This window comes from Perca fluviatilis, chromosome 22 (genome assembly GCF_010015445.1).
Source record: "Perca fluviatilis chromosome 22, GENO_Pfluv_1.0, whole genome shotgun sequence".
NCBI classification, from domain to species: Eukaryota; Metazoa; Chordata; class Actinopteri; order Perciformes; family Percidae; genus Perca; species Perca fluviatilis.
The window spans coordinates 26109582-26125139 of record NC_053133.1 but is presented as its reverse complement, the minus strand read 5'-3'; the positions used below and the strand labels follow the sequence as shown (position 1 = coordinate 26125139).

Sequence of the window (15558 nt, the reverse complement as noted above, 5' to 3'; positions counted from 1 at the left end):
ACGGACTTTTTGTTTAAACTCAACTGAATAGAACAAGCTAAAAGCTGCAGAAATTATAATTATTGATGTTTAGTTATATTGTTAGCTACGTTTAATAACATTTCAGCTCAAAGTAAGAATTAGCAACCTGGTGTTATATTTTACAGGCTGATGTTTTAACCGAAAACCAGTTGTCAGTTAATCTTTATTTTGTCAGCTATACTATAAATTAATATCTTTATGTATTTAGTCTGTTTTTGGCAGATCTGTTTTAAAAACTAAAGCATGGGACACACCTGCGTGTGAAGCTAAATGCTACAGCAATTCAGTATTTATCTCAAGTGATTTTGAACCTAAAATATAGTCGCGAAAGGCATTTCTTTAAAAGGTGCCCTGCCACACGTATTTCATGACTTTGTGGTGATGTCTGAAGGTCTACCATGGACTCTGTAACCTTGGTTACCTTGTTTCAAGCCATTCTAGCGTGGTATAGAAAGCATACAGGAAGACTCAGCTCGATTTCTGCCAGTTCTCATTAATATTCAACAAGCCAAGCTGTTTGAATCTGATTGGCTAACAGCTAGCCAATGAGAGCATGGCTGTCAGCATACTTTACCCAGCCCAACTGGGCGAGCTCATGAATAGTAATGAGCTCAGGCAGTATGATGTCAGACTGACCAGCTTTTGTGATTGGTCTGATTTCTCTGCTTATTTCTGTTCAGTGTCTAGAGCTGACAGAGGAGGTAGCAGTTCATTTTCACATTCACCACATAACACACACACACACATATGGACCTCACAGATTTCAAAAAATGCAAGTAAAAACGGTTCTGTGTGGCAGGGCACCTTTTAAGGTTTGAAGCTCCTGTAAACAATGAACTCAAAAGTCCTGCATTCAAAGTATTACTTGGAAAAAAGTAGCATTAAAATGTACTTAAAGTACCATAAGTAAAAGTACTCATTATACAGAATCATAAACAGTGAAATACAAACTGTCTCAGGTTGTTGCGGTGTGTTTAACTACCTGTTCGTGGTGCAGGTGAACCGCTCGTCCCTGCTGGTTCCAGAGCCGGTGACCAAACCGGAGGAGGTGAACGGGACCAATGGGAGCGCGGCGTTGCCTGTGACGGACACAAAGAAACAAGCTGCGCCCTCCACGGAGTCGGAGGGGGAGGAGGCAGGAGACACGGACGACCCCGCCAACAGTAAGAGTCTCATCAGCTCGTCGCTCTATAAACTGCACAACCGTCCGCGTATTTGAGTTTTTGTTTTTTTTCAAGATCTGCACGTTTGGGGGAAAAAACAATTGGGAACACAAGTTCAGGATACGTGTAAGAGGATGGAAGGTGTTTCCTATTTATGAAGACACGCACGCACGCACACTTTAAAAAGGAGAAATCCGACGCAAAATGACCCTAGGGGTTAATAACACGTGTACCGAGTCGACCATTCTCTGGGATCTGATTTCATGCTAATCGAATGGGACCAGTTTTAGCACAAACCGCTAATTAGCTTATAACGCTAGTCGTCGGGGCAGAGGGTAAAGTAAAAATAAATCTCTATTTCTACACCACTAACAAGGCTCAGAATATCACCACACTTCCACGGTAGCATAATGAGGGTCCCTACATGGAATCCGAAGCATTGAGAACGCTGTAAGTGTACAGACAGTTTATTAAAAAGATAGATTAGAAAGACGTTGACGTATACATGCAGGCGCCATCTTGGGAAAACAGTCACGACCAGTCGAACACCGTGCTTGAGCTATGGGGCAGGCAACTCGTGTTTTCACCACCTTCTACCGGTGAAAGCGCCCTGGAACGGCACTCAAACCTGTAACTTACTACCAGTTAACTGGTACCAGACGATTGTACTCCCAGTTACAGTTTTTGACGTCACACACACACATAAACAACAATGGTGCCCCACTGTTGATGCTGTACAGACGCCGGTGATTAACGGTGAGAAATGGACATAAATAGACATAAATAGGCAATGTAAAGTAATTCTGCACATTGTAATCAAAACAATACAAATACAATTGTGTACTACTACTGGTTATGTTAATTAAATGAAGCCCAAAAATATGTCACCGACTAGAAATCGCTAGTATCAGCTAACGCTAGCTAACGTCAGCGTTAGGTTAAGTGTACAGACAGTTTATTAAAAAAGATAGTTTAGAAAGGCCGTACCGTTGACGTACAGTATACATGCAGGCGGCATCTTGGGATAACAGTCACGACCAGTCGAACGACGTTACTGGTTACGCAGCATTCGTCTGGTCTGATTTTGCGCCGGATTTCTCCTTTAACAAAAAGGTCTATCTCTGTAGGGATCCTTTCCATAATGTTGTCAGACACTTAGAATAATAATCTGAGCCTGTCAGCGGCAAAGACTGAACCTTTAGAGGACTAAAACTAACTAACGCTGACTGCAGTAAACATTGCAGGCCGGTTCATGGCTGACGGTTACAGTGTTCTCGCTCAATACTGGACCAATTTCAACAACATTTTTATTTACATTAGTCGTTTAAGACACCAGTGCATGGGAAAAATAGGGCAGAGGTTAAACAAAAATACCGAAATAAGGAACAACTAAAGAGGTTTCTCTGTTGCATCTTGCAGGACTAAGTTGAAAAGATTTCTGGTTGATCCGCCTTCTACTAAACACCTAATGACATATTTTCCGCTTCTGTATTTTTAGAAACATACAGTATGTGCAGCTTTTAACTGCTCTGAAATAAAACGCACTCGTCTCTCTCTCTCTCTCACGCACAGGGTCGGCCCACAGGGACAGGACCGTGCTGCACTGTCAGTTCTGCGGGAAGAGAGGCCATGCACACAACTTCATGCGGTCCAAGCGCTTCTGCTCCACTTCCTGTGCACGCGGGTGAGACCTGATTCCATTGGCTCAACGACTGTGTGACCTTCAGACAGTGTTTCTGAAACGCAGCGGTGTGTTTAGGGGGTGTTGCTGTCAGCCTGACACAGCCGCAGCGCTAGCAGGATGTGGTTGTGTGCGGCCACACACACACACACACACACACACACACACACAGGTGTTAAATGCAGATGTGTGAGTGAATTAAAGCAGCGGAACGAGGAGCTCTCACTACTTCTCTCATTGTTTTCTCTTCTCCTTTTGTCTTCTGGCAGGTTTAACGTTCGCCTGACGAAGCGCCTGCGGGCTCTGAGTGCAGGTAGTCGGTCCGAGAGGCCCCGCCCGGCCCTGAACAGGGCCGAGTCTGTTCCCGGGAAGCCTCTTTTACTGCGACTGGTAGGGACCCTGAACTAACCGACAGTTTTAAAACACTCACGGTATGCGTCCCACGGGGGCATTTTGACAGAAGGGATTGCCACACTTCCCAGCTTTGGGCTCACCACTATTTATTTATTTATTATTATTTCAGGTTTATTTATCAGGGAAAATGCACACTAATAATACATAAAAGCGAAAATGCGCCAGAATTAGCCTGGAGGCTATTTTACATCCGCTGTCCCTGGACTGGTGGTTAGAGGTAAACCTAAAAAGAGATTAAACGATTAAGCTATCAATACCACACACAGATTTGGCCCTATACAAAAAACTAGCCGTTATCAATTTATCTTCACTTTGCATGTTTCAGGACTACGTTAAAAAGATTTCTGGATGGGCACCGGGCCGCCTCTCTCTCCTCTTTCATTTCTTCAGCTGTCCTGTCAACAAAAGGCCTAAAAATGCCCCAAAAAATTATCTTTAAAAAGATTTCTGGTTGATCCTCCTTCTACTAAATTACATTTTTCTCCACTGTATTTTTAGAAACAAATGTGCAGCTTTTCATGGTCAGTTTAGAAGATTTTCAGGAGTTTTAGAAAGGCTGCGAGTTGAGCTGGGCGCTCCTCATTTGAATAAAGTAGCCTGGGTTCAACTTTATGCAAATAAGAAGTGGGCAACTCAAGGCCCTGTCTCTCGAAAGTCGTCGCGACGCTACCAGAATGCATTGCCCGGCTGCTTAGACAGACAATGAATGGAAAACGTGGAAATGACTCGGCCAGTGGACACGTACCATGAGACTGTAAAACACTAACCACACAAACAACTGGAGTTCAGCTTTTCTTCCCAGAAATAGAAATACAGAGTACATCTCGCACTGAAATGTCAAAAACCCCCAAGTAGGGCTTCAACTAACGATTATCTTCAGCTTTGGTTATTTTACGATTAATCATTAAATGTACAAAATGTCAAAATAAAGAGTGAAAAATGCTCGTTTGTACCTGATCTGAAACAGACCTGTGGCTAACGTGCATGAATTCATTTCCAAAACAAGAAACATGCTCAGAAAGCATTCAGTTCCTTTACTATTCTTCTGTTTTTAAGATACTTTTTGGGGCATTTTAGGCCTTTATTTGAACAGCACAGCTTAGACATGAAAGGAGAGAGAGAGGGGGAGTGACATGCAGCAAAGGGCCGCAGGTCAGAGCCAAACCAAACTGTAAAAAAAATACTCTGTTACAAGTAAAAGTCCTGCATTGAAAATGTTACTTAAGTAAAAGTCAGGAAGTATCGTCAGGAAAATGTAGTTAAAGTATTAAAAGTAAAGTAACTAGTAACTAAAGCTGGAACAGATGAATGTAGTGGAGTAACTAGTAACTAAAGTAACTAGTAACTAAAGCTGGAAAAGATGAATGTAGTGGGGTAACTAGTAACTAAAGTAACTAGTAACTAAAGCTGGAAAAGATGAATGTAGTGGGGTAACTAAAGTAACTAGTAACTAAAGCTGGAACAGATGAATATAGTGGAGTAACTAGGAACTAAAGTAACTAGTAACTAAAGCTGGAACAGATGAATGTAGTGGAGTAACTAGTAACTAAAGTAACTAGTAACTAAAGCTGGAACAGATGAATGTAGTGGAGTAACTAAAGTAACTAGTAACTAAAGCTGGAACAGATGAATGTAGTGGGGTAACTAGTAACTAAAGTAACTAGTAACTAAAGCTGGAAAAGATGAATGTAGTGGGGTAACTAAAGTAACTAGTAACTAAAGCTGGAACAGATGAATATAGTGGAGTAACTAGTAACTAAAGTAACTAGTAACTAAAGCTGGAACAGATGAATGTAGTGGGGTAACTAAAGTAACTAGTAACTAAAGCTGGAACAGATGAATGTAGTGGAGTAACTAAAGTAACTAGTAACTAAAGCGGGAACAGATGAATGTAGTGGGGTAACTAGTAACTAAAGTAACTAGTAACTAAAGCTGGGAAAGATGAATGTAGTGGGGTAACTAAAGTAACTAGTAACTAAAGCGGGAACAGATGAATGTAGTGGGGTAACTAGTAACTAAAGTAACTAGTAACTAAAGCTGGGAAAGATGAATGTAGTGGGGTAACTAAAGTAACTAGTAACTAAAGCTGGAACAGATGAATGTAGTGGGGTAACTAGTAACTAAAGTAACTAGTAACTAAAGCTGGAAAAGATGAATGTAGTGGGGTAACTAAAGTAACTAGTAACTAAAGCGGGAACAGATGAATGTAGTGGGGTAACTAGTAACTAAAGTAACTAGTAACTAAAGCTGGAAAAGATGAATGTAGTGGGGTAACTAAAGTAACTAGTAACTAAAGCTGGAACAGATGAATGTAGTGGAGTAACTAAAGTAACTAAAGCTGGAACAGATGAATGTAGTGGGGTAACTAAAGTAACTAGTAACTAAAGTAACTAGTAACTAAAGCTGGAACAGATGAATGTAGTGGGGTAACTAAAGTAACTAGTAACTCAAAGTAACTAGTAACTAAAGCTGGAACAGATGAATGTAGTGGGGTAACTAAAGTAACTAGTAACTAAAGTAACTAGTAACTAAAGCTGGAACAGATGAATGTAGTGGGGTAACTAAAGTAACTAGTAACTAAAGTAACTAGTAACTAAAGCTGGAACAGATGAATGTAGTGGGGTAACTAAAGTAACTAGTAACTAAAGTAACTAGTAACTAAAGCTGGAACAGATGAATGTAGTGGGGTAACTAAAGTAACTAGTAACTAAAGTAACTAGTAACTAAAGCTGGAACAGATGAATGTAGTGGAGTAACTAAAGTAACTAGTAACTAAAGTAACTAGTAACTAAAGCTGGAACAGATGAATGTAGTGGAGTAACTAAAGTAACTAAAGCTGGAACAGATGAATGTAGTGGAGTAACTAAAGCTGGAACAGATGAATGTAGTGGAGTAACTAAAGTAACTAGTAACTAAAGTAACTAAAGCTGGAACAGATGAATGTAGTGGAGTAACTAAAGCTGGAACAGATGAATGTAGTGGGGTAACTAAAGTAACTAGTAACTAAAGTAACTAGTAATTAAAGCTGGAACAGATGAATGTAGTGGGGTAACTAAAGTAACTAGTAACTAAAGTAACTAGTAACTAAAGCTGGAACAGATGAATGTAGTGGAGTAAAAAGTCCAATATTTCTCTCTGAAATGTAGCGGAGTAGAAGTAGAAAGTGGCATGAAAAAGAAAAGACTCAAGTAAAGTAGTAGTAGTAGTAAAGTAGCTCAACATTTGTACTGACGTACAGTACTAGAGTAAATGTACTTAGTTACATTCCACCGCTGCATTTAGCACGCTGTCCAGCTTTCCAACATGTTAATGTGCCTTCATGTTGAATGATCAAACACTCACCTGTTGAGGATTTGCTAGTCGGCTGTAAAAAGTTTGCACTTTCCTTCCCAGAGATCAGAGTTTGTGTTCACAGCAGCTACTCCGGAACGTTACTCATTATTATTTCAGTGGAAAAGTTGTCAAAACTTCCACAGAAACTCCTAAAACTTTCCAAACAATCCACTTCTCTGCTCAGCTCATTCCAAACAGTCTCAGTCCTCTCTCTCGCACAGGTGTCAACGAGCACCAGTGGCTCATGGGATGTGGAGTTTGGAGGGTGGTTTTGTATTGGTAGTAGTTTCTACAGGCTGGGTGAAGCACACAGTGACAGACACGTAGCCCAGATCCTCCTCCTCTAGAATCTAGAACCAGTTTTTTTCGTGGCTAATTTCTGATTTTCTACTCAGGATTTTAGAAATACCGAAGTCATGAGTCCCAGTAATTGTTTAGCACACTAGGGCTGTGCTCGATATAAGAAATTCTTAATCGACTAACGCTCATTCAGTTGTATCGACTGATCGATTAGTTGATTTAATCGACAGACCTGTAAATCTGAGTTCCTCCGCAAAGAGTCATGCAAAAAGCACCACTTTAATTCTTGTTTACCAGAGATGTGCTCGTACGTTTCTTGGAAATAAGTCATTCAGCATGAAAAAAAGCATCAAACATGACTAATGGACTAAAGAAATCTAAGTTGACTAAGACCAGAACGACCGATTAGTCGACTAATCGGCTAAGCACAGAAATATAAAAATAGTTAATCACAAAAAAAAACATTCCGTAACATAGGACCTCAGGAAATCAAAACTACTAATAATAAAAAATAAAAACATTATAATTAAATGAGAATATATAAAAAAAAATAAAATATAAATATAATAAAGAATAAAGAGGGGAAAAAAAGAAGTAAAGAGAGATTACATTTTCAGCAGGGCAGGGTCATTCAGACTTTTGAGGAAGCGGATATTTTTAGCGAGCCAATTCAACTCAATTTATTGTTATTTATAGTGAATTATTATCACCATGGGCCATGGTCTCAGAACACTTCACAACAAAAATTGAAAAATGTACAATTTAGCCAATATAAAAGGCGGAATTAAATATAAAATATAAAATCAAACAAACACAAAAAGGACTGTAATTGGAATACCACAGGTTAAAATTGTTAAGACATGAAATAAAACGAATGATAATGCATAATAAAGTAAACAATAAAGCAATGGTTGAAAAGTTATGGATTTTAAACATGTCCATATAATACTAGCCAGAAAATAAAAAAGGATGAACTTATCGGTTTCTTTCTCAGCCTCGTGATCTGTGGAGCGCCGGGCGGCGCGAGAAGGATGGGAAGGAGAAGGTCGCGGCGGAGGAAGAGGAGGAGGAAGAAGAGGAGGAGGAGGAGGACATGGAGGGAGGAGGGGAGGAGGAAGACGATGACGGCGGGGAGGAGGATCCTGCTGTTGCCATGACAGCCAGGATGGAGCGCCGGGCGACGCGGAGAGCGAGGAGGGCGTCTGCGCCCGCGTTGACCAACGCCTCGACTCCCAGCAGCACGTTCAAACCCGCCCCGTCCCAGTGGAGCGTGGAGGAAGTGACCGCCTTCATCCACACGCTGCCAGGTAAACTGGAACTCTGTGTTAGAGAAATAAATAAAAAAAACTTTATTAGCAAACTTTAAAACACTAGAACAAAAACCTATTAGCTATCAACAATATCCATATCACTACTAAATACAACTTATTTAAAGGTACCCGTGACATGGTGCTCTCTAATGTTATTAAACAGACCTTAGTGGTCCCCTAATACTGTATCTGAAGTCTCTTTTATATAGACCTTAGTGGTCCCCTAATACTGTATCTGAAGTCTCTTTTATATAGGCCTTAGTGGTCCCCTAATACTGTATCTGAAGTCTCTTTTATATAGACCTTAGTGGTCCCCTAATACTGTATCTGAAGTCTCTTTTATATAGGCCTTAGTGGTCCCCTAATACTGTATCAAGTTTTTTATAGAACCTTAGTGGTCCCCTAATACTGTATCTGAAGTCTCTTTTATATAGACCTTAGTGGTCCCCTAATACTGTATCTGAAGTCTCTTTTATATAGACCTTAGTGGTCCCCTAATACTGTATCTGAAGTCTCTTTTATATAGACCGTGGTCCCTAATACTGTATCTGAAGTCTCTTTTATAGACTTATTCCCTAATACTTATCTATCTCTTTATCTAGACTTTAGTGGTCCCCTAATACTGTATCTGAAGTCTCTTTTATATAGACTTTAGTGGTCCCCTAATACTGTATCTGAAGTCTCTTTTATATAGACCTTAGTGGTCCCCTAATACTGTATCTGAAGTCTCTTTTATATAGACCTTAGTGGTCCCCTAATACTGTATCTGAAGTCTCTTTATAGACTTTAGTGAATTACTGTATCTGAAGTTCTTTTATATAGACCTTAGTGGTCCCTAATACTATATCTGAAGTCTCTTTTATATAGACCTTAGTGGTCCCCTAATACTGTATCTGAAGTCTCTTTTATATAGACCTTAGTGGTCCCCTAATACTGTATCTGAAGTCTCTTTTATATAGACCTTAGTGGTCCCCTAATACTGTATCTGAAGTCTCTTTTATATAGACCTTAGTGGTCCCCTAATACTGTATCTGAAGTGGCCTTGACCAACTGCCACTTTGCTCGTTTGAAAGCCATGATGTCTCTCTCTCATGGGTGGGCCAAATTCTCTGGGCGGGCAATGCAGAGAAAGGGGAGGTAACCTTGCTCCTTATGACCTCATAAGGAGTGTAATATTTCAATATGCACTCATTAAAGTGAATTTGACCGGCAAAACAGTTAAAGTCCTTCTGACATTACACAATAATAAAAGTCATAATTTTTCAAAACTAAAAAGTTTTGGATCAATTTTTACTTCTTCCAACCATATTTTAAATAAAGAGTCAATGTGGATTTACATATTGCAATAATATCATAATCTTACAATGAATCATTGTGAAAACTAAACTTTACTACGTTGGCCAGGTCATCATCAAAAAAGCGAATGAGTACATTCACGATTTTGTCCATGTTGATATATAGCTGCTTTATTTACATTTATTAAAAACGTGGCATTGTTTATCTTTTCATATAGCTAGACGTCTAGACGCTGGGACAAGGCCGTTATGTTTAGATACCTGCCATGCTGATTCCAGACCGACAGCTTTGTCAAGGCAGTTTGGGCTTCTCATAGCTTTTACACAGTGGCCAATGACAAATCATGTTCCGCTATGAACGTGCACACACATATTGTTTGTATCACGGTCGGTCAGTGAAGGCGCCGCGGTAGCGGTAGCCGTCGTCGCCGGTAACGTACTCGTATGACAGAGTGCACGGACCGAAGCTTTGTGACCAGCGAGCACTTTCTTACTTATTTTTCTAAAATAGTCCTAGGCCAGAAATACTTCAAGCCCTGCGTTAGTTAGAGCTGCGTTCCTCTCACATGATTGGTAGGTGAAATCAATTGACTCGAAAATAATAAAACGCATGCAACTTCCCAAATTGTTTTTTTTTTTTCCTCACGGCCGCACGCCGGAGATCCGGCACGGTGCCGGAATACTTTAAGCCCTGAATGGAGGAGGCAAAGTGAAACACTGGCCACCTGATAACCAATCACACACTAGATTACCTTCGCACGGCACGCCCTGCGTCTGCCCTGCTGACGTTACTGCCATTCATTTTTTTTTATTCATTCACACACACTGTAACAAGCGAAGATGTCCGCCAATACTGTTACAATCACATTTGGTTATAGAAATCAACAGGGATTTCTCAGCACCGCGCTTAAAAGGAAACACAGGGCAGACTGCAAATACTGCAAAGCAACAATTTCGGAAACCTGTGGGACAACGTCAGACTTCCTAAGACACCTTGCAGAGGCATCATAAGACTTTTTTTTTTTTTTTTTCTGTCCTGGACTCGGTCTTGTCTTGGACTCGAACTTCTTTGGATTTCGGTCTTGACTCGGTCTCGACTAGTCCTGGTCTTGGACTTGTCTTAGACTCGACAAAGGTGGTCTTGACTACAGCCCTGATTTATACGACAGAAAGCACAGCAGTGGCAGGGCAACTAGGGCAGCCACCAGGGGAGACTGGGTTGTACAGTATAGACAGAGAGTAAGTTTGGCCAAACAGTCTTCTCAGTACGGGCCTCAAACTACTGGAAGTGCCTTCCTATTGGACTCAGAGAGAGCACCAGCTGTCTATCATTTAAAGTCATAAAAGATGGATTAAAAATAATCCAAACTGCAATCATCAGTAGCTGGTTTACCTCATCCTCGCTACTGCCCTTCTTTGTACTGTACTTACTGTATCCTCTCTCTTTTCTCTTCGTCTTTCTTATTTTGCTTTCTATCTTTCTTGCATTTTCTTTTTTATTAATGGAATATGATGATGTGTTGACCTGGCCAAGGGACTACAGATGAAAATTTGCTATTTTTTTTTTAAGATTATTTTTGGGGGCTTTTCAACCCTTTTAATGTACGGGACAGCTAGGTGAGAAAAGGGGGAGAGAGAGAGAGGGAGAGGGAGAGAGGGGGAAGCCATGCAGGAAATCATCACAGGTCAGACTTAAACCCTGGACCTCTGCGTCGAGGCACAAACCTCAAAGTGTGTGTGCGTGCGCCTGCTCTACCCGCTGAGCCAACCCGGCTTTTTTTTTTTGCTAACTCTGGCACATTTACATTTCGAGTGTAAACAAAAAATGTCAATTGATGTGCATGCATCGTCAGTTTGATTTATACCAAACACTCGAGTGTTTTAATCGGCAGCAGATTTGGGGGGGGGGGAGCACATCTTCTCCGTAGCTTCTCATCCAATTAAATGTTTCGCAAAACGCTGACATTAACCGCAGGCTGAGGTAACGGGCGTACTTTCCAACCACCAACTGTCAGTGGGAGTGACATCACTGTCAAACATCTGGAAGGAAAATCAAAACATCTGTAGTTCACTTTTTGGGGGGGCTTCCCGCCTTTTTTAATTTTTGACAGGACAGCTAGGTGAGAGAGGGGGAAGACATGCAGGAAACCGAACCCCTGGACCTCTGCGTCGAGGCATAAACCTCTCAGTGTACGTGCGCCTGCTCTACCCGCTGAGCCAACCCGGGCCACAGAAACACAAAGAGGATTTTATTGTGGAAGGTTTTTAGGTCAGTTTGATAACAATCGCGACGCAAACGCGCAAGTGTTGTAGTTTTCAGCGGGGATCCAGAATTAAAAACCTGCAGAATTTAGCGGTCTGTGTTTTTATATTTTTAATATAGCTTAAAGCTATAGGGCGTAGTTTCTGTCTATAAGTCTATAAGTAATAACAGCAACGCTGTCGGCGCGTCCACATGATACAAGTCTTCCGTGATCACCACACACACACACACACACACACACAGCTGCTAGTAGCCAAGGAGGACATGGAGGATTACAATAACATGATGGACTCCTCAGAAGAGGTCATTATCTTCACTCGAGTTTCTGCGCGGGAAAGTCGCCGGACGCCACAATCTTCTGAACATGGTCCTACTGAGAAACACAGAGAGAGTTGTGTGGAGCTGATAGTCTTAATTAGCTTTGTAGCAGCTAATTTGGCAACGGCTTGAATGTAACAGACGTTCATTAATATCAAAAAGTTACGCAGATTGATATCTCTATATCTCTATCTCGAAGTGTCTCTAGTTAGGACTGTGAAGTTAAAACTTGTTCACAATTAGGGTCAATGTCATATTCGTGAAATTATTGTTTTTTGTTTCAGGTGTTGATAAATATTTTTTCTGGGTCAAAACGTGAAGCTAATAGGTGTAACGCAACACAACATTTATAAGATTACACTAAAGTATTGAGACAGGGCTTTCAAGGATGGAAATGTTTTTCAGCCTGACTGGAAATGAATGAATGTGTCTTTAAAATCAGCAAAAAAATCTGCGTTTGCATATGTCTTGTGGCCCTGCTCACATATTGTAAAGCGCCAACTTATTATTCCAAAATGCCATTTATTTATATGCGTCATATTTCGTGTATGTTTATGTCACTTAAAACGTGTCGTGTAAAAACAGTCTCAAAATAGGAGATCCCTCCCCTAAAACACTTCAATTCCTGTGTCTGATATCTAATTACTGGTATGAAGTAGGGTTGGATCAGAATATCCAACCATATGGATACTAATTTTCAATTTTGGAATTCTAATAATTTTTTTTCAATACTGTAATAAAGTTCAGACAGATTCAACTTTAGGAGAAACGCAGCCCTAAAGAAGCAGCCCTGAGAAGGATATAACATGTTTGGAGCCCCATGAAAGGTTATTTTTACCTCTTTTTGGGGAGTGGGTTGTCTTGGGATAAATACCTCTTCTAAATATTGACTGGGGACATATCCCCTGCATTACCCCCCCCCTGAAATCTACGCCTATGACTTCATACATACTATGGACAACATCTTTCTACAGAATTTATCACAGGGTTAGCCCTATGGTCCCACAGCCCTATTTTCCCACAGCCCTATGGTCCCACAGCCCTATTTTCCCACAGCCCTATGGTCCCACAGCCCTATTTTCCCACAGCCCTATGGTCCCACAGCCCTATTTTCCCACAGCCCTATGGTCCCACAGCCCTATGGTCCCACAGCCCTATTTTCCCACAGCCCTATGGTCCCACAGCCCTATGGTCCCACAGCCCTATTTTCCCACAGCCCTGTGGTCCCACAGCCCTATGGTCCCACAGCCCAATGGTCCCACAGCCCTATGGTCCCACAGCCCTATGGTCCCACAGCCCAATGGTCCCACAGCCCTATGGTCCCACAGCCCTATGGTCCCACAGCCCAATGGTCCCACAGCCCAATGGTCCCACAGCCCTATGGTCCCACAGCCCTATGGTCCCACAGCCCTATGATCCCACAGCCCTATGGTCCCACAGCCCTATGTTCCCACAGCCCAATGTTCCCACATTTCTAGGACATTTTCAAAATTAGGTCTCGTTTTCCTACATTTCCCTTCAGTTTAAGCTCTATCTTCCCACAACATTTTTTTTTAGGGTTAAGGGTTAGGGGGGGGATACAATCTGATACAAATTTATGAAAAAGGAAATGTGGGAACATAGGGCCTAATTTTGAAAAAAATCTTACAAATGTGGGAACATAGGGCTGTGGGACCCTAGGCACGCTCCCGTTATTCAAAGCCCTCTTTAGTCCAGAACTCCGCTTCATCCTTCATGTCTGTCTGCGTTGTTGTTGTTGTGTTTCAGGCTGCGGCGACGTGGCCGAGGCTTTCCGGCAGCAGGAGATCGACGGCCAGGCTCTGCTGCTGCTCACCGAGGACCATCTGATGACCAGCATGAACATCAAACTGGGGCCGGCGCTCAAGATCTGCGCTCACATCAACGCGCTGAAACACCAGTGAGAGAGAGAGAGAGCGAGAGCGAGAGCGAGAGGATAACAGATAACGGACCGATGCACAGAAACAGAGGAAGTCAGGGGGCGGGGGATGTGGAAGGAAAATCAGAGAAATAGGAGAGAAAGTTAGACGTGAAAGGAAAGGAGAGAGTTTACGAAAAAAATAAAAATAAAAGCTGACACCAAGGATGACAGAACAAAGTCACAAAAAGAGATTTGCGGTAATTTATGAGATTCTAAATCGGAGGTGTGGCCTTAGGAGACGGGAAGAGAAGACACCAGAGTCTTCATCAGAAACTTCATCGGTTTTGGGTCAGAGGATTTTTGTAACTTTGTGTACATTTTACATGCCGCTGGAGAGTGTAAATTTGAAGCTATTTCATGAAGGATTTTGAACATTTAATATATAAAATTTGTCTATTTAGTTTTTTTTTTTTTTTTTTTAGAAACGTGACGTCAGCGACACATCTATCCAGTAGCTAACATAACCGGTGTGTGTAAAAACAAAAATAATAACAATACGTAGACTTTGTTAGTGATTTAATGAAAGTTTAATGTTTTATATCACTATATTCTGGACAAAAACATGTATGTGGATTAAATAAAAAAAAGAGAGAGAGCGAGAGAGAGTCACTATCAGGGTAGAGACTGGTGTCTTTAATCGTCACATTTTTATGGTATCATGCTTGAAATTATTTAATAAATGAATAATTAATCAAATGGATTGTTTTATCTTATTGTTTGAAATAAATAATGGAGGTGTTTTTTTTTCGCCAGCAGAGGGCCACGGGGAGGCAGGTGAGTGATATATGAAGAGAAGTCTGTATTTTATTAAATAAACCGATTTGAATTCATGTCACAAAGTTCCTTCCGGAGATCCAAGTACTCCAGGTCTCCGCTGTGTGTGTGTGTGTGTGTGTGTGTGTGTGTGTGTGTGTGTGTGTGTGTGTGTGTGTGTGTGTGTGTGTGTGTGTGTGTGTGTGTGTGTGTGTGTGTGTGTGTGTGTGTGTGTGTGTGTGTGTGTGTGTGTGTGTGTGTCTGTGTGTGTGTGTCTGTGTGTGTGTGTCTGTGTGTCTGTGTGTGTGTCTGCTGCTTTTCTGATGGATCTAGGTTTTTGTTTTTCTGTCTCGAGTCTGTCTCTCCATATCTGGTTTAGGTTAGGATCTCAACATGCGCTCTGATTGGCTCAGACTTTGGACTGAAGGGTACGTTTTCGCCACACCCTATAATAAATCTTATTCTAGGCATTTTGTTTTCGGATCACCCTGAGGCGCGTTAACGGCACGCTGCAGGATAACTTTCTCATTTCTACTGTTCTTTTTTTTTAAAGGATTCTAATCTAAAATACGTATTTTAATAATCCTGGAAGAATATCGTACTTGTTATAAGTGAGGACTGCAGATATCTTTCGGATTACAGCTGAACTTTTCATCTTTTATGAACTGCGCTAAAGAAGGATCTAAATAGAACTTAACTTATAACTTTTCCGGCGCGTTTTTCAGTCTCTGGAACAACAAACAATACTTTTATATTCACACAACTTCA

The 15558-nt window shown here is 41.2% G+C and overlaps 3 protein-coding genes across 5 annotated transcripts in view; 2 read left to right on the top strand and 1 right to left on the bottom strand.

Moving 5' to 3' along the window:
- zgc:194621 (uncharacterized protein LOC795037 homolog) overlaps positions 1-1019 on the bottom strand; it is a 40383-nt gene extending 39364 nt beyond the window's left edge. The window contains exon 1 of the mRNA XM_039790132.1: positions 1004-1019. The gene's annotated coding sequence lies outside the window, so the exon portion shown is untranslated. The remainder of the gene's footprint in view (positions 1-1003) is intronic.
- Positions 1-14733, top strand: part of si:ch211-230g15.5 (polyhomeotic-like protein 3) — a 37617-nt gene extending 22884 nt beyond the window's left edge. For all 3 annotated transcript variants that reach the window (XM_039790127.1, XM_039790129.1, XM_039790128.1), the window contains 5 exons: positions 1019-1184; positions 2757-2868; positions 3135-3255; positions 7907-8219; positions 13866-14733. In XM_039790127.1, coding sequence (XP_039646061.1) covers positions 1019-1184; positions 2757-2868; positions 3135-3255; positions 7907-8219; positions 13866-14020 — 867 coding nt within the window. In that variant the 3' untranslated portion in view covers positions 14021-14733. The remainder of the gene's footprint in view (positions 1-1018; positions 1185-2756; positions 2869-3134; positions 3256-7906; positions 8220-13865) is intronic.
- A 379-nt stretch (positions 14734-15112) lies between these two features.
- cldn11b (claudin 11b) overlaps positions 15113-15558 on the top strand; it is a 9140-nt gene continuing 8694 nt past the window's right edge. Inside the window, exon 1 of the mRNA XM_039790611.1 lies at positions 15113-15558. This exon is cut by the window's right edge and continues 300 nt beyond it. The gene's annotated coding sequence lies outside the window, so the exon portion shown is untranslated.